General features: G+C 50.2%; 7 protein-coding genes across 7 annotated transcripts; 4 read left to right on the forward strand and 3 right to left on the reverse strand.

Annotated features, from left to right (window-relative positions):
• Positions 1-3: 3 nt before the first annotated feature.
• Positions 4-1819, forward strand: J4E82_002163 (uncharacterized protein; the record flags this gene model as incomplete). Its single annotated transcript, XM_051728466.1, has 4 exons — positions 4-333; positions 392-1056; positions 1105-1369; positions 1421-1819. 4 exons carry the CDS (start codon positions 4-6, stop codon positions 1817-1819), a joined length of 1659 nt encoding a protein of 552 aa, XP_051591879.1.
• Positions 1820-3012: 1193 nt separating this feature from the next.
• J4E82_002164 (uncharacterized protein) lies at positions 3013-4490 on the reverse strand (the record flags this gene model as incomplete). The annotated part of the gene is made up of 2 exons (XM_051728467.1): positions 3013-4080; positions 4134-4490. The coding sequence occupies 2 exons, from the start codon at positions 4488-4490 to the stop codon at positions 3013-3015; spliced, it is 1425 nt and encodes a 474-aa protein (XP_051591880.1).
• Positions 4491-5050: 560 nt separating this feature from the next.
• On the forward strand, positions 5051-5479 carry J4E82_002165 (uncharacterized protein; the record flags this gene model as incomplete). The annotated part of the gene is made up of 3 exons (XM_051728468.1): positions 5051-5092; positions 5147-5227; positions 5279-5479. The coding sequence occupies 3 exons, from the start codon at positions 5051-5053 to the stop codon at positions 5477-5479; spliced, it is 324 nt and encodes a 107-aa protein (XP_051591881.1).
• Positions 5480-5784: 305 nt separating this feature from the next.
• J4E82_002166 (uncharacterized protein) lies at positions 5785-9691 on the forward strand (the record flags this gene model as incomplete). Its single annotated transcript, XM_051728469.1, has 7 exons — positions 5785-5971; positions 6185-6283; positions 6368-6613; positions 6680-6939; positions 6993-7141; positions 8154-8308; positions 8370-9691. 7 exons carry the CDS (start codon positions 5785-5787, stop codon positions 9689-9691), a joined length of 2418 nt encoding a protein of 805 aa, XP_051591882.1.
• A 312-nt stretch (positions 9692-10003) lies between these two features.
• Positions 10004-10760, reverse strand: J4E82_002167 (uncharacterized protein; the record flags this gene model as incomplete). The annotated part of the gene is made up of 2 exons (XM_051728470.1): positions 10004-10127; positions 10180-10760. 2 exons carry the CDS (start codon positions 10758-10760, stop codon positions 10004-10006), a joined length of 705 nt encoding a protein of 234 aa, XP_051591883.1.
• A 1132-nt stretch (positions 10761-11892) lies between these two features.
• On the reverse strand, positions 11893-12822 carry J4E82_002168 (uncharacterized protein; the record flags this gene model as incomplete). The annotated part of the gene is made up of 1 exon (XM_051728471.1): positions 11893-12822. One exon carries the CDS (start codon positions 12820-12822, stop codon positions 11893-11895), a length of 930 nt encoding a protein of 309 aa, XP_051591884.1.
• Positions 12823-13544: 722 nt separating this feature from the next.
• J4E82_002169 (uncharacterized protein) lies at positions 13545-17241 on the forward strand (the record flags this gene model as incomplete). The annotated part of the gene is made up of 3 exons (XM_051728472.1): positions 13545-15682; positions 15735-16444; positions 16499-17241. 3 exons carry the CDS (start codon positions 13545-13547, stop codon positions 17239-17241), a joined length of 3591 nt encoding a protein of 1196 aa, XP_051591885.1.
• Positions 17242-17993: the final 752 nt, after the last annotated feature.

Genomic DNA, 17993 nt, shown 5'->3' on the forward strand with positions numbered 1-17993 from the left:
AATATGGCTTCAATGGAGAAGACCACCGGCAACGTGGCCACCGAGAAGGTCACCTCAACACAAGGACAACACAATGCGGTCGACGAGACGAGCGCGGCTATCAACAATGAGCACAACATGTCGGTCCGGCAGTCCTTGAGATTCTGGTGGAAAGCGATCGTATTCTCATTCGTCATATCGCTTTGCGTTGTGATGGAAGGCTACGATACAAGTCTCATGAACAAGTTCTTCGCCTTTCAACCATTTCGAAACAAGTTCGGCGATGAGATTGATGCCGATGGCAACAAGCTTGTCTCTTCGAGATGGCAGACCATCATCCTTAATGGTACTCAGGTACGCATATACACCAGTGAAGGTATCAGCTCAATGGACTTTACTAACAGGCACATAGGTCGGATGCATTCTCGGTCTCATCGTCAACGGTTATATCACTGAATGGATTGGATACAAGAAGACAATGATCGGCAGCATGCTGTTCATGACTGGCGCCATCTTCATTCCGTTCTTCTCTACAGGACTGGAGATGTTCCTTGTGGGAGGCATAATCCAGGGTCTCCCATGGGGTGTCTTCCAAACACTGGCAATTTCATATGCCGCAGATCTCTGCCCCACGCATCTGAGAGGATACATGACTTCGTGGATCAACATGTGTTGGGTCATCGGCGGTCTCTTGTCTACTGGCATTCTCACTGGACTGATGAAGAACACGACTCAATGGGGATACCGCATTCCTTTCGCTCTCCAGTGGATCTGGCCCATCCCTATCATCCTAGCTACCTTCCTCGCACCGGAATCACCTTGGTGGCTAGTCCGACAAGGTCGCATCGATGAGGCCAAAGCAGCGATCCGCCAAATCACTACACCTACAGACGGCGTTGAATTCGACCTCGATGCGCACGTAGAGATGATGGTTGTCACTGACCAGTACGAGAAACAAGTCGGTGCTGGAACCAACTACTGGCATTTGTTCCGAGGAAGCGATCTACACCGCACTGAGGTTTCTGCCATGGCCTTTATCACCCAAGCTCTCTGCGGTGTTCCCTTCATGGGCTTTGGGTAAGTTCTATCATGTGCTACATGGAGGGTATACACTGACATTATCAGAACTCAATTCATGCAAGGCGTAGGCCTCAGTCAAGATGACTCCTTCCATCTAACCATCGGTCAGGACTGCTTGGGTCTAGTTGGATGCTTTATCGCCTGGTGGATCATGACGCGCTTTGGCCGACGACCCATATACCTCGTTGGATTGTCCGCCATCTTCATCATACTTTTGATTGTTGGCTTCATCGGCCTAGCGCCGTCTACGAACAAGAATGCAAGTCTCGCTGGAGGTGTTCTAATCATTCTCATGATCTTCTGCTTCCAGGTAAGTTTCATACATTACGTCTTGCAGCCAATCGCAAGCTAACCTAATCAGCTATCCCTGGGACCCATCTGCTACTCTCTTGCAGCCGAAATCCCCTCGTCGCGCCTCCGTGTAAAGACTGTCGCACTCTCTCGCGCTTCATACAACTCCATTGTCTTCGTCACAAACACAATCATGCCGAAAATGGTTGGCAAGAACGACTGGAATTGGGGCGCGAAGGGTGGTTTCTTCTGGGCTGGTATTGCACTTCTGTTCATCGCGTGGGGATACTTCCGTCTTCCTGAGCCGAAGGGTTTTACCTACTCTGAACTGGATCTCATGTTCGAGCACAAGGTTTCTGCGCGCAAGTTTACACGTGAGGCTGCGGATGCGTTGAAGCCTGCGTTGACGGACGTCGCCATGCAGTACGAGAAACAGAATGGGGTCGAGCGCGTAGAGTCGCATGCATGAGCTAGCTAGTTGCGGTTGGTATATCAGTGGTGGTAATTTCAGTGTATGCTGTCGTCGCAAGAACCATCAACAATAATAAACTTCATTGACATTCTATTCAATCCCAGATCTTTCTCTCCCGTATTCGTGTTCTACTATTGCCAGAACCTCGCTACCTCCTCATATTTTAAACCTCCATGTGTATCATTTGGTGTTGTGGTTTGACTAGACTCGGGTTTCGTCATTTCGGTAGCTTCCATGCCCCAGCGCTCGAGCTCCTCTTGACTATCCATCCATGTATCCTCACTTAGTTGTGGAATTGCGGTAGGCTTCTGGTTCGACTGTAGCTGTACAGGGATACAGCTTTCGCTGCACGAGTAGAGTGTGTGCCGTTGTGCCCGACAATGGCCGATGATATGGTCGTGTTGGTTCGTTGTCGAGACGACAGCGGCGGTTGTTGTGGTGGATGCAGTCATTGAGAGGTGTTTTAGAGTGACGGCTGACTTATGCTCTCTAAGCGCCTCGATGCTGTTCAAGTATTTGTTGTAGTAGTGGATGTAATGATGATGTTGATAGTGATATGAGTATGTTTTGTTATCATGACCAACCTTTTATACTATACTGTAACAATATCGAGAACGTGTTGGTCTCACTATCACGCAAAAATTGCAACAGACCAGAAGATACGAGGCGACGTTGCTCAGCGTGTTGCGCGGGTGGCGTTATCTTGTTGTGCTAATTTGGCGAAGGTGGTGAGATCGAAAGTGTCCCCTGCAGGTGGCACCACCTCAGCCTCGGTGCGTCTGATCATATTGGGCCTTAGCCCAATACTACGAATGTGAAGAAAAGCATCACTTAACAACCCGAGGATGGACTATAGTATGCAATGAACTTCGCTATTCTTTGTGTATGGTATCCGAAAAACGGGCGAAGCTAATAATATCCATGAAGAATGATGGAGACTGTATGTACGACATTGAGCGTCCAAGTTCTGGAGCAACGTCACTCGAGTATTACGAGCGCGTTATTATGAAATCTCTGGCAGGAAAAAGCTATGTAACAATAAACCAACAATTAATCGTGAGCCTGTCAAGGGTAAAGACCGAGACGGGTGTCGTTTGGCGCAACACTATGGGTATCCTGAAAACAAGCAAACTCGAGGTGACGAAAAAACATCCCGTACACGAAGGAAGAAAGAGTTCGCTCTGTGTTCCTTAGTCGAGACGTGAAGAGTCCGAGACGGGTGGTGAAGGCGGGTGCGATGTATCCAGGTACCGACGCTTGGCTTCTGGAAGGTCATCCGCGTCCTCGTTTGTACGCTTTTGCGATTCGCTAACCGAATTAACTTGGGACGTTTGCTGAGACTCTCTAGATTCCTTCTTCTTGATAACGACTCTCTTCCACTGCGCTATGACGCGCATGGTGGATGCTACGCGTTCAAAGTCCGATGTGGGTGGAGCAGGCTCGATACCCTCCCAATCAACCCTTCTCAAGCCGACCATTGCCTTGTTGCCGAAGGCCTTGGACAGGGTTTTGGTCATGAAGTCAATCTGCTCATGGTTCAATATAGGATCTCGGAGACCGAAACGCAGCGTCAGATAGCTTCTAGGCTTAGGTCGCCAGTTGAATGCATTGACTTGGGTTGGCTTTAGAGGCGCCAGGAAGATGTGCTGATCGTTATGCTGGGTGCTCTTGCCACGAGACCATATCTGCGAGGGTGTATCTTTGCGCCTCGGATTCATGTTGATACGTTGGTACAGACGAAAGGTTGATATTTGTCCCTCGGGATCCTGGTCTTGGAGCTCTTTCAAGGCGTCGATGAGCGCACGGGTGTATGAATTCTTGCCAGGCGCTTCGGTGGTTTGATCAATCGCACAGGCGCTGAGAAGCTCGAACTTTTTCTGGCCTTCCTTGCCGGATTTGGCAAAGTTGCTAGAGTAGCAGGTGTCCAAGATGGTCAGGACATCGCTCTCTACATCTTCGTGGCGCAGCTGATCTTCTGCCTTGGTCCAGCTTGCGCGAGCATTCTTGCGAAGTCCCCTGCCATATAACACAGGGTTGTTCCTGAGACTACCCGTGAGTTCCAAGCACTTCCTGTCCTCGTTGTAGACGCCGTGTCCCGTGTAGTAGACAATAAGCAGATTCTCGGGTCCATCGTGGTCGCGAATGAAGCCGCTGACGTGGTAATCGAGCTGGAGCTGGGGTTTCGTGCCGACATGCAGGGCGACGATGTCGGTGTGGTAGTTGAAGCGGTTCTGGAAGAGGGCCTTGAGCTCTTGGGCCTAGTCTTGGTCAGATGGGGGTTTGCCAAACGCGTCCGTGGACTCCAACATACCTCGCCCCCAGTCTTGAGCTCGTCCAGCTCATCTGCCCACTTGATGATCAAGACTGCAACTTTTTGGTATCCCTCAGGCAGGTCCATATTCCTTGCGACGGCTTCGGTCCACCATTCTTGCATCTCAGCAGTCTTCGCCTTGTAATCGGCGTCTGCCGCGCTCGGCTTGCTCTCCACCACAGGCTCGCTGCTCTCCGTTGCTGCACCATTCTGGCCCGAATTGTCGTCGTCAATCGATTGTATCCGTATGTCGGCATGTATGACTTTGTTTGGGTATGGATTCACGATGGTGTGAGGAAGCACCTCGGTCGCCATTGCATCGACGACTTGCGCCGTTGTGCTCGAAGAAAGAGCCATTGGTTAGGAAGGCCGAGAGAATGCGAGGCTCGACGTTCGCGGAGACAGGCCATAATGAGTGGAATCGTTCGCAGCGGCCTTCAGCCCCCATATTGGGTGGGACATGCAACACGGCTCGAAGAGTGCGGAGATGGGAGATCGACCCTCGTGCCGCCAATCACCGCCCTCGCCGACTTTATCGCCAGCGTATGGGGGCCAAAGCTGAGCCTCCACCACCCCAACATTAACACCACCTTGCTAGGATTGTTTGGCCATGCATTTACTGTTTACGGCCATGAACCATCTGATGTGATAAGCTCATCAAGACTACGCCCGCAGAGTGGGTTGTTATGCCGTGTCGCTCCATCTGCATGCAAACATTGCTAAGCCGCGGCTGTGCAAGCAATTTGAGCCCCCAACTATGATGCGCACCGGTCACGATCCTGTGCTGCCTAGGGCTGCAGCAGGCAAACTATCAAGAGGCCATCAACAAGCACTCCTATAATAGCGGACGTCTTTCTCATCCTCTGGGGCACTATCCACAAGGCTTCCTGCCTCATTCTTCCATCAGCTCAATCACCATGGCCACCACACTCCAAGAACAGCCTGTGCAGACAGTCGAGGTTAGCCACTGCGCTGACGGTTTCCTTCCTTCACGAGGCTGACCATGAATCCAGGACGAATACACGAGTGCAGCGTCGGAAGACGATATTCCTGAGACCAAAGCCTCAGTTACTGTGAATCCGAATCCTGCTGCTGTAAGTCCTTGTCCATGTCTTCAGGCGATACGCTCTGACTCTCTGTTTCAGTCAACCGCGCGCTTCAGCAAGAATCAAGTCGTGCAGAAGCCAGTATTTGCAAATGGTGAACGAACAAAGGGTGTCTTCACCGTTTATGCTAGCAGGTACAACTCTGCCAAGGGATATTACGAGTACCAGCTACGAGACTTCTACACCACGCAGATGACAAGTGGCTGGACACGCGAAAAGGAGTTGAAGCCCGGCAGCTGAGCCGTGCGACATTGCCTGAGGCTGAGCTCACCGGACAGTCACCAGGCAGCTGTGATTCAGATGCACACGGCCAATTGTGCAAGGGGCGTTAATGGCGTTGGGGCTGAGTCTTACGGGAAGGGCGATCGCCGGTGTCAACTTTCGTTCTTACATCACTACATACACTGCTCTCTGCCACAATTTGTTGAGCCACAGTTCGCTTTGAATGTCCATCTGAGCGATTCTTGCTTGCGCGCAAAAGTTTTCATCCTCTTCCTGTCGCTTTTTCGCTTGCGTGCGGGCCAGACCAACTTCTCTGCATCATCATGGCCCCTCTTCGTACTATGACCGGGGACACCTGTACCGATGAGAAGATGCCCCAATCGCCAGTATCGCCCACGAACACTGATGCGACTTTAACGGAAGATTTTATCGAAGATGCCGAAGACAGTCATTCTACAATTCAGCCTTCGGTACGGACAGATTCATTCGATGTTGAGAGCGCACAGCCCCGTAGGTAATCCCATGCAATCTTCTTTGGCCCCCAAATTCCACCAGCCCCACCATTTTTGGCGCCAAAGATGTCAGTCAGCAATATACAGCTACTACCTAGAAAAGCACATCGCGGTCAGCTTACGTATGCATGACCTGGCAATAAGATACCAACCTAACCATGTTGGGGGCTAAAGGCTGGTGGTGGTTGATCGAAGACTGACACAGCTTCAGAGAACGAGAAGAAAAGACCAAAGTTCTTGCGAAGGATTACAGTCCCTTTCCGCTCAGAGCCTGATCCTGAATATGTGACCGAGAACAGAACGCGAACACGTGAGTCGCTCTATGAACGTTACCTCACTCAACACTTATGACTATTAGTGGAAAAAACACCCAATGGCTTCCCGAGACTTGCAGCTTTCCAATCAAGTGAAGCGAACTTTTCAGTTTACCGATCGTTTAGCTATCTGCATTCACGTGTTCTGCTTGACTTGCAGGATGAGATCACAACTCTAGAGAAAGAATTGGACGATATCGATTGGGAAGATTATGATGAAGAACCGGCACGTTTGAAGTCAAGGGACTTTGACGTCAGTCAGCCTGAAGGCGAATGTAGCCGACGAGTCATACTTCGAGAAATTAAAGCCAAGTTGATGGAGTATGGTACGTATACCTGAAGCAGCCAAGGTCAAACTCTGTTTCTTCTAGAGTCAGACTAACATATTGCAGATGAGGTTCTCATCAAGGCAAGAACATTGGAGTCATTCCAAAAGCCATCAGATCGTAACTACCGTAGCGTACGGCGCTATTGTCATAATCAAAAGCCGCTCATGGATGCCGAGATGGACGCTATCCGTAGCAAAGAAGACATTGTATCACTGCACAATGGCCGCGAGTGGGCAACCTTTGATGGCGGTGTGGAGACTATAATCAGTCAAACAGACCGCCTTCTACAGAAGATATTTGGTACCAAGGCGCCTCCACTACAAGTAAGCAGATGATCAGTGCAACGCGGAACTTCGCCATCCTAACGAACCATCAGAAGTACTTCCGTACTCCAGAAGCACAAGAAAAGACAACAGACCCTTTTGTCTCTTTCTACAGCAGCTCGCGCATCGACAAGCTCGTCAACATACTCATCACATTCGTCATATTCTGTCTCCTGGTTATTCCCGTCGTCACTATGTATCAGTTGACCAACACTGCTGCACATGTGGTGACGGACGCGCAAGGCAATATGACGACGACAAGCCAAGCCGATATTGACAGTAGAGATACATTCAATGCGGTCGGTGTACTCATAGTGTTCACTCTGCTCTTCAGTGCTGCGATGAGCTTGCTGACGAAGGCTGCGAGACACGAGCTTTTCGCGGCGTCTGCCGCATATTGTGCAATTTTGGTTGTATTCATTGGGAACTTCACTGGACCTGGTAATTGACTGTTCCTCGAGAACAACGATAATGATGAAATGATAACGATCTCAATGACATATACCTACTCATCTGATATGTGTGTTTTGAAACCGAGATGGGTACAAGCTCCTCGTGACTATGACGAAGAACAGGAATATCTGCTAGGGTCCTCTCATTGTCCCATCACAAATTCCCATCACACTCTCTTTCCAGAACTCATAGATTGCTATTCCGACAAGGCGAGTGCACCAGCAAACATACAGGCGGAGATGTAAGCCTTAATGCGGGACTACCTATTCAGCCGATGCACCGCTTAATGTCAGTCCTTTGGCGGGAACGAGAACACAAGCAGCCGCGCTGCTGACGAGCGCCTTATCTTGGGAGCAGAAAGAGCGAATCCCATATACAGAGAAGTCGCAGTGATCTTCGCGCGGGTCAGGCCACCTCGCTTCTGGTTTGCCACGCCTTTCGGTAAAACCAAGCGCCCCGAAATCACTTCGTGAGTAGTCGGCATCGGGGCTTTCGGGTGTTGCGACTGTGCGAGAGCAGGTAGCATTTGACCTGTATAACGTCGCTTACGCTGCTAGGTCTCTCCGTGAGATGTTCTGGTTAATTTATATATCACATCGCGTGTTTCCCCTCTTTTCGTTTGCATAAACCTTGAAAGCCTCCAAATCTTTTACGATGTCGTCCTTGACCAGCGTCTCCACCGCACGTTCAGAAGTGTCTCCTCATGTACCCGCAGACATCGTCGTACCACTCCATAGCCGTGATGACACGAATCAAAACAGGAATATCTCCATCGAGTTCACCATGCGTTTTGATGACGTCCTTGATTCACAGAAGCTAGTCGACTCGCTGTGGAAATTGCTTGAGAAACCTGGCTGGAACAAAGTGGGAGCGCGATTGCGCCTCAACACCACAAATGATAAACTCGAATACCACAGTCAGTTTCCCCAAACGAACTATATGTGATACCCATACTGAGTCCGCATACCTACATCTAGTACCATCATGTTACACCAAGGAACGTCCACCAGTCAACTTTACTCAGAAGACGTACGACATGAGGTTTGAAGAGCATCCCATCGGCCGCAAATTTCCGGTGGTAGACGAGCACAACGACAGTGTCCAATCCTTTGACGTACTAGACTCGCTTCGTGAGGTTACGCAGACGGAAAACAGCACTACGGTCCTCGATGACTGGATCCATACAGATAAAGCACAGCTCGGCTTGCACGTTGTGAGCTTCAAGGATACTACGCTTGTCACGCTTACTTGGTTGCATACGCTTCTTGACGCGATGGGACGACAAGCCCTCCTAAAGGCGTGGCAGGCGGTCTTGGAGGGCAGGAATGACGATGTGCCAGAGTTCTGGGGGTTTGATTTCGACCCACTGGCACAGCTTGGAGCGCCTCTCGGCGAAGACAAAACAACAGTGGAGGATAAGAACACTCCTGATGTGAAAGTGCAAGAGAAGAAACAAGAATCCCCATCTCCAGCCTCTGAAACAAAAAAAGCACCAACCGGCCGAATGCTCTACGTGCCCGCATCTTACATGGCTCGCCTGCGTACTAGGGCAATGAACGATCTCACCTCCCTCGATGCCTCACAAATCACTTACAACACTTCAAACTCTTCCGAGCCCAAGCCCTTCCTTTCCGACGGTGATATCTTTTCCGCGTGGTTGGTCAAACACCTCGTATCCGCCGATGCCACTCTTCTTGAGTCCCCGCCCGTTCGACCAGTCATATTCGTCAATGTGTTGGGAATGCGAGACGTGCTGTCGACATCTTCATCCAAGTACAAAGTCTTGATCCCAAGAGGAACAGCGTTCATCGGGAACGCGGCAACCGGCATCGTCTCTCCGTTCAGTCTAAAGCAATTTCTGGACATGCCACTAGGCCATATTGCTGCTCGTATACGCAAAGACCTAGTTGAGCAAGGAAACAGGGAGGCTGTCGAAGCTTCTCAGCGTGCGAGCCGTATCGAACAACAGACTAACATGGCACCACCGGATGCGCAAATGGCGCCAGCAGTGTTCGTAGTCTCTAACTGGGCAAAGGCCAAGTTGTTTGAAATCAACTTCAGCGCTGCAGTTGTTCCCCGCACCGACAACCAGGGCGGGCCTGTCGGTAAGCCAACTACTGGCAAGCCCACATATATTCATGTGTACGGCACCGACAAACGGGCAAGTGGTTCAGGTGTAGGCCCAGGTGGTATTGGAAATTGTGTAGGTAAGGACGCGAGGGGAGGATATTGGCTTGGAGGAATCTGTTCTGGAGGGTGGGCAGAGAGGTTTGAGAAGGCTGTGTTGAGCGATGCATAGGCCAGCAAATTGATCACAACGCGCGAGTAACGAATGCTGATATACGAGCACGTTGAAGACTGTCTACCACACTTGGTATCTATGAATGGAAGCGATTACTTCGTATCGTATTAATTTCATACTGAAGACTCTTGCCCAGTAGGTAGAGATACCCGACCTAATTACGCCATCGCTAAACTTGAATTTCGTGGAAAAGCATTATACTAAGGCTGCAACCAACCCACTTTACAAAACCGTGCTTGTTTAGTCGCAGATTGAGGAGAAGAGAGAATTATGCAAGCCATTTTATCTGCACGTCCGGTAGATGCACGCTCAATAACGAGCGCCGTCAGCTCCCATCTCGTTGTGCTGCTGAGCGGCCTTTTCCTGTTCGAGCCTGTGACTTCGGCGATAGTCCTTAATTTCGTGGAAAGAGGCGGTGATAGCGTGAAGGAGGCTAAGAGCTGGTTAAGACTTGCTACTAGAACTTTGGAATATGGAGAACTTACGTGCTGATGATTGCCAAGATGAAAGTACCCCAAGGCAAGTTGCAAGAGTCATCGCGGCTTGCTGTCTCGCCAGTAATAGTGCTAGGGTTTGTGCCGTTCGCAAGACGCCTAGGGTTGTAGCAGTGCCTGGCGCCAGCGAGGCCGCCATCTGGGCGTGTCAAGACCGTGACGGCGATGAATGCACCGACAAAGAGCAGGTCGAGAAGTACCCAGATCCACCTCAATGTTCTACCTCCGGGGTTGGCGGATTTCTTGATGCAGGACAGCAGCATAGTGATCAGGGTATATAGCACAGCAGCAGCAAGGATGCCTTCCACAGCGCCATAGGCACCGTTCACGCCGCGTCGTGTCTTGACACTGTTGACGAGACGGTAGACTTTGTATAGGCGCTGACTGAAGATGCCGAGAGAGACGGCGGACGAGACAAGCTGAAGAACGCGGGTGAGACGCAACAACCAGCGGTAGAAAGAGGTGTTCTTGAGCTTGTCGGGAACAAAACGCGTGAGAAGGCCGGTTTGCTGTCGCTTGTCGATGGCGTAAGAGTCGACTGGACCGTCAATTGGCTGCTGGGCACGAACCATGATGAAACGCTTTTAGGTATTGACGTTGATGGTGATGCTGGACTGGAGATGTTCGCTGACTGATGTTCGAGGCAGTTGGAAAGTGTGTTGGGCAACTGTCTTATAGCGCTGGAGACGAGGTGAGTGCGACGTGACACGAAGGACCCTTCTTGCTCGTTTGACACAATCGTCACTCATCGTCACCGTCATTGTCAGCCACCCTGCACCCGAACCAAACCTGGAACCGCGGATATGTTCTTGCGCTTGTTGCACAAAGACATGTTGCCTTTACAAAACTCTTAGGCGCGTCATGGTATTGCCTAGTTCTCAAACGCTAAGCCACAATGCAGGTATGATTGGTGGCTGGGGAGCGCAGCACGTGACGAAGCTAACGTGAAGTGCGTCACTCAACATCTTTCCCATGCTTTTTCTTGAACGTGCCCCAAAATCGCATGCAACGAGTCCAGTATAGGCCAGACCCTTGCTGATCTCCAATGGGATTTTCAACGTGGCTGCAGCATCGCTCGATCCCAGAGCGGATAATTGCAAGATGACAAGCCCCACCCGCCGCCAACGCTTGCTTTTCGAGTCGATCATGGTGAAGCTTGTTTCAGCAGCCTAAGCGACAGATGAGCTAAGGTTCCGCCAAACGATTTTCTCACGAACACCCGATTGCGCGAGCAGTGAGTGGCTGTCGTAGGAAAGAGCTCTGGATAATCGCCCCGTCGATCTCAATGCCGCTATCCGAATCCGAATCCGATCAATCCAATGCTAGGTGATCTGCCTACGATGTACTGCAAAACAAGCCACGAGACTTATACTATGTAGCATCCGTCATGCATACTCGGCTCCAGCTTCTTGCGATGTTTAGCACCACTCTTCTAGACGACTTCCAAATCACTGTAGCGTGTCTTGCGGCTTGAACGCTATCATTGCATTAATGTCGCTCAGCGACCCAAATAATAGCAACTCACGGTGCGGACACATTCATGCCCGCTATGTCGAGGAACATCTCTTTTGGTAGATTGAAGAGTTTGGGCATCGTTCGCGTTCTAGGGACGCGAAAAGCGGCTGGGAATACCACGTCGTGCTCCCAAAGGTGGTAAAATACTGGCGGGATGGCTGGGCACGCCTGTGGAATGCAAGCTATGGTTTAGATGTCCGTGACACAACTTTCGAAATCAAGCTCCTTCCATATCTCTTCGTTGAGGTAAAACTGTATCCTACCAATTCTTTGTCCTACTCTTTCTGTACTCCAATAGCGAGCCCACTGCTCGATATAGCTGCTCAGCCCACGTAGGTAGCGTTCTGACTTTGCACGGTCAACTGGATACAGCTGCTCGAAATCCAGGTGGGCTAGACCTTGTATCTTCCGTGAAGGCACTGCTGCTAGGCTTAAAACCTCATTACCGTTCCCATATGCCAATGTACTGACGAATATTGCGACAGTACTAATCCGAGTGACAGGCAGATTCTGGTCATTGTTTGATTGATCATTTGAACGAGCATCTGAAGGTGGGTCGAGCCAAATTTCCAACCCCCGGAATATCTTCGATATCTGCCTGTCAATGCATACATCCGTTTGTGGATAGAGCAAGAAGTAAGATAGTGGGGCTAGTAGTGCTTCCGGGACGAAGCTGCCCATGGACAGATCAAACATATTTGGCCCCATATAGTCGTCCCAACCCGTTTGCAGAGCCCTTTGTCCTTCTGTACAGCATGGAATGATATTGATGTCTAACCTTTCGATGGTTTCGTCAAGCTTTCTTACGGGAATGACGCGTCGTGTTGGCCAGAGCCAATGGTCGTCGACAACCGCGATGTCGATTTCGAAGTTTCTTGGCGCTTTTGATAGATATTCTGTAGTCTCTATCTGTATTTTCCGACTGACAAGTAGTAGGTCTACAGCTTTCGGGCGTTTCGAGTGATCCGGGCTGAGTACGCAGTACAGATTGCGGTCAGTGGTGTTCCACCAGCTGGTTCGATAGCGCTTGCCGTTCTCTGACTGCACAATCGGTGACGACAGCACAATGTGGATGATGTTGAAGAGTAGCTCACTCGGTAGATCCAGTAGGCCAACCATAGCCGCTGTCTGCTAGAGATTGCGACAGTGTCGTGTAAACGAAGGTTTACGGGCTGTTCGCGGCGCCTCGTGTACCATAACCTATGATGCGTCGGCCCCACTTGAGCCTCGGGCCGTTCGAGCTGGACAGCTTCAACGCATTGCTCTCATCTCACCTAGGCACGGACAGTTCTCGATGCTGTAGGAGTCACCTCAAATTACGCCGATGATGCTGCCGCGAGTAGTCCTCCAACAAGACTGCGCATTCGTGGATATGTTACTTGGATGCACTCATCACTTGTGGCGCAAGACCTGCTTCTGGTTAGCGCAAATGACTCATTTTTGCTCACCTGGCCTGTGCCTCACATATGAGGCTCAGCAACCTCCAGAGTCATACATTCCACCCGATCGGGAAGTAGACTGATACAACAGGTGGAGTACAGTGTTTGGTCGTATTTACTATACAAGACATAAAGGTCTCTGGAGAATCACAAGAGCACAGGACCATCAATACCGAAGTTGTTTATCACGCGTTCAATATACCCCTTGCAATAGCTTTCCGTGCATCTTTTACATTCAGATTATGGCGTCTACCGAACAATCTTTACTTCCAGCTAGGATGTCAACGACATCATACGACACTGCGTTGTGCATTATTCCACCAATCTCTCAATGCCGTCACGTTGACCATTTGCGGGAACTTTACGACAAGGCTTACGGAAGGGCAAGTCCTGCACCAACTCATGATACAAGAAACATACATTGACTTTTCTTTCTCTCATCTGCAGTGGCCACCGCACGTCAACCTTGTTTACCCTTTCGTGGCACCTGAGCAGCTCCCAAGAGCACAACAACAAATTCGAGAGTATTTGGCAGAGAATCTTGACCAAGAGACTCCGATCGACATAGAACTAGTTCAAGCGGGTGCATTCATTCAAAAGAACAACATGAACGTTTATCTTACCGACGACGGTGGCGAGGATGTCGACTCGCCTCTCGTTTCACTGCGAACGATCGTACTACGAGCTTTAGGACAGGGACCTGCTCGATCTACCGCACATCTTACTGTTGGCCAAACACAGGGCAATCCTTTGATATCGCAGTCGTACCTCCTACGCAAGGCGCGTTTACTGCCGGATATGCGGTTCCGCGTCGGCACGCTTGCTATCTTGATTCGCGAAAGGACGACTGGAACACTCTCAACGGATCATATGCGTCTGTATGGAACCATCGATATCGGCGCTCCGAGTGACATCTGGAAACCTCATAGCTCGGACTATTGGGTGAAAACGCCGAACTCAAATCTGCCTACGCTTCAATCTGATAGCGATGCAGGTCAACAAGAGATTATATCTGACGATCACGAGGTGCTAGCTGAACCTGCTCTCTGCTTTGATCCAACTGAAAACAAATGGTCAGCATACACAGATGGAGATAAGGGCCAGACTGGAATCAGAGAACTCACTGTTTCGAGCTACAACGTCTTGGTGGACACCGAGTATCCGCCAGACCATGATCGCGACCCATTGATTGTCAGCACAATCTTATCCAATTCAGCGGAAGCCGATGTACTTGTGCTACAAGAAGTTTCCGATGATTTCCTTAGCTACCTACTGCGGAATAGTCCCGATGTCATGCAGATCGCCCAAAGATATCCGTTTGTTTCACATGGACCACCCTGCCAGAACGATCTCGGTCCCCTTCCTAGTCTACGGAACGTCGTTATCCTAAGCCGCTACCCGTTTTCCTGGCACTCAGTCTCTTTCCATCGCAAGCACAAGAGCGCCCTTATCGCACAATTTAATGGCGTTGTGACATCCAGCTCTGTGGAGTCGGAGGGTTTGGTTGTTGCTGGAGTGCACCTGACTGCGGGTCTTACTGACGGCTCAGTTGCTACCAAGAAATCTCAAATGGGAACTCTAACACGTTACTTGGAGCGACACTACAAGCGTGAATCATGGGTTGTTGCTGGAGATTTCAACCTCGTCACATCGACCTACACCATCGACTTATCGGTCAAGAACCAGTCCATATCCAGCGAGACTGTATCGACACTATCGGCGATCGAGGACGAGATCCGCGAAGCCGGATTATCTGATGCATGGTCTGTCGCGCGTGTCGAAGGGGTTGACCAAACAAGTGTTACTGAGTCTGGTGACCTGTTCGAGGGTGAAGAAGGAGCGACATTCGACCCCCAGAACAACCGGCTTGCTGCTGGAACTACGACCACTTCCCACGATCGCCCGCAACGCTATGATAGGATATTATTCAAGCCGCAAGAATCGCTCCGCATAGTTCACTTCAACCATTTCGGCGTTCCGGAAATGATCGATGGCGAGCAGGTCGTTGCTAGCGACCATTATGGTGTAAGAGCAAGGATTCAGTCGACGGATGCTGCGGTATCGAATGATGTGAATAAGGATCTATCATCAAAGCAGCTTATCATCGAACACAGGCGAGCAGCGGGGGTCCTGGCAGACACCACGAGTTTGCACTCCGTACTTGAAACACATGGTATGTTCCCGAACGAGAAACAAGCTGGCGAATGGCGCGACGCATTCGCAAGCCTTCAAAATGTCCTACTTGGTACATCGGAGGATTCAAACCAAGCGCAACCTGACATACCGTTGGTCATAGTACCAGTTGGCTCGTATGCACTGGGTGTATGGACGGCAGACTCAGATATTGACTGCCTTTGCATTGGAACCATTAGTTCCAAGACATTCTTCAAGCTTGCTCGGCAACGGCTTTCCAAAGCCGAGAGTCAGGGTATTAGGATCTTGCGTAAGGTCGAAGCTAGTACTGGCACCATGCTTGAGCTATCCGTCAATGAGATACTCATGGATTTACAGTACTGTCCTGCCCCTCTAGTTGTCGAAAGGTAAGTTTCATTTCGCTATTATCCCGCAATAGTTCTGACACATAGCAAATAGTTGGCACGAGTTCCGTAATATTCCAGCATCCGATCCGATCTTCAACCTTTCTGTTCTTTCACTCCGCAAACTCAAGCCGTACCGCGATTTACTGTACATACAACGTACACTGCCATCACTTCCCGCATTCCGCCTAGCGTATCGCTGTATTAAGTTATGGGCTGTTCAGCGTGGAATCTACAGTGCAAAGTTCGGTTTTCTTGGTGGCGTCCACATCACCCTCATGTTGTCCTGGGTATGCAAGAAGCTTGGACATGACTATGGCTCAGTCACGGCTGCAGACGTAGTCACAAGCTTCTTTCACCATTACGCTCACTTTGACTGGACAAACGACATCGTCTACGATGCCATTTACCACAAAAAGCGACCGCATTACTACCGCAGCACAAGAGAACCAATGGTCGTGCTGGGTTATCATGCACCCAACTCCAACATTGCTCATACGGCTACTGTTCCCGGTCTGAAATTATTAGTCAAGGCCTTCAGGAACGCTGAGCAGCAGCTATGCGAGCCAGGCATTACGTGGGAGACGTTCTTCGGTGCCCCCTCAGCTCCGAGACAGGAATTGAACATCCCGCATGGAGTTGCAGACTTTCTCCACGCTTACAACAATTTCATCAAGATTGACATGCAGTTTTGGGGCCGAACGCTAGCAAAGGGCAAGAGTTTAGTCGGTTGGGTTGAGTCTCGGTGCATATCCCTCGTCATAGGTAAGCACTCTAATACATCTACTCCTTATTTAATCGATATACTGATCTTGATAGACATTCACAAAGCCATACCCAACTCCGAAGTACAGATCTGGCCCGCTCGCTTCGCCGATAGCGACTCAAAAGATGTCGACGATGGTAAAGATTACCAAGGATGTTACCTAATCGGACTCTCGAAAGCTGAGAAGACCGCTTCTGCAGCAAGTGCGGAGGAGAAGCAGGTGGCCAAGCAGGCTTTGGACAAGGTGCTGGATCGTTTCCTAACGCAGTTGCGAACCGACGAGAAGAACTTTGACCCAAACATCTCGTGGATTGATGCATCGCTAGTAAGGTCTAGCGAAGTCAGGGATTTGCAGCTGGATGACCGGGAGTGGGGAATCTATGCCACGGAATTGGATTCAGACTCGGATGACGAAGAAGACATTATCGACGAAGACACCGAAGATGCTGATGACACAAAGCCTCAGCGTGCGATACCTCAGCGTCCAAAGCCTACGTCGAAGCCTTTATCGAGTACCAAACTACGTCCTGCATCCGACGTTCTCAATCGGCTACGTTGGGATCCGAGTCTTGATCCGAGTGATTACATTATTGGATATGAGGACCGTTTCCTGGGCGCAAAGGAGACCGGACTCGAGAAATGGAAGACTGAACAAACAGACGAGGAATTCATACCTCAGCACCGGATACTATATTTCAAGAGGAAGGGTGGTGAGGACGGAAGGGGTGATATAGTATGGGAGAGGGCGACGAGGATAGACAAGATCTTTGGAAGCGGACTGGGCAATGGAGATTGAGTTGGATCGGAGATACAATCTACAGATACACCCGCATCATTAGAGACTTTGTTGTACCTGTAAACTGCCTTGTATCCAATGTGTGAAGCTGGCCTAACAGACCCTTACTCTAATGTACCAATGTAAGCAGGTGGGATCTGGTGACATGTCCGTACACCATCACTCACGCAGTCTCACTTGCACTCTCCATTGCCTTGTAGAGAAGTATGGAGTTGCCGGCAACATTTGCATTCGTGGATGTGGACAAAATGAGCATAACAGTTCACCTCCATCACCTCGCGCTACCAAAATCTTACCGACTTCTCTCCATGACATACACGCGCTCTCGACGTTGTTCGGTCCGGCCCGCTTCATACGAAAATAGTCCACTCAGATCGCTCGACTACAGCTTCAAGACCTGCCCTGTAGCTGCAGCCTCTCCCATCAGAAGCAAGCCCTCCAACCAGAACATCATTCATAATCCTGTAGTCGTGCGGCCCTTGAATTCAGGCGATATAACCTTCTTCGTTCTCCCCGGGCAGTCAGACTACTAGAAGCGAAGGCTGCCAATGTCTCGGCGCTTGGCGTTGGTTTCGGACCAGTCGTCAGAGTCTAGGTAGCACGATGCACGGTAATCCAGGATACCATCATCAACGCGAGCTTGCGTTGACGGTTGAGATACACAGGAGAACATACGCTTCTAGGCTTCTAGGGCTTACCAACGGTCGCTCTTCGGATATTGGACCCTGGCATCGATGCACGCGACCAAGATG

This window comes from Alternaria postmessia, assembly GCF_024291825.1.
Source record: "Alternaria postmessia strain BMP 2775 chromosome Unknown scaffold_8, whole genome shotgun sequence".
NCBI classification, from domain to species: Eukaryota; Fungi; Ascomycota; class Dothideomycetes; order Pleosporales; family Pleosporaceae; genus Alternaria; species Alternaria postmessia.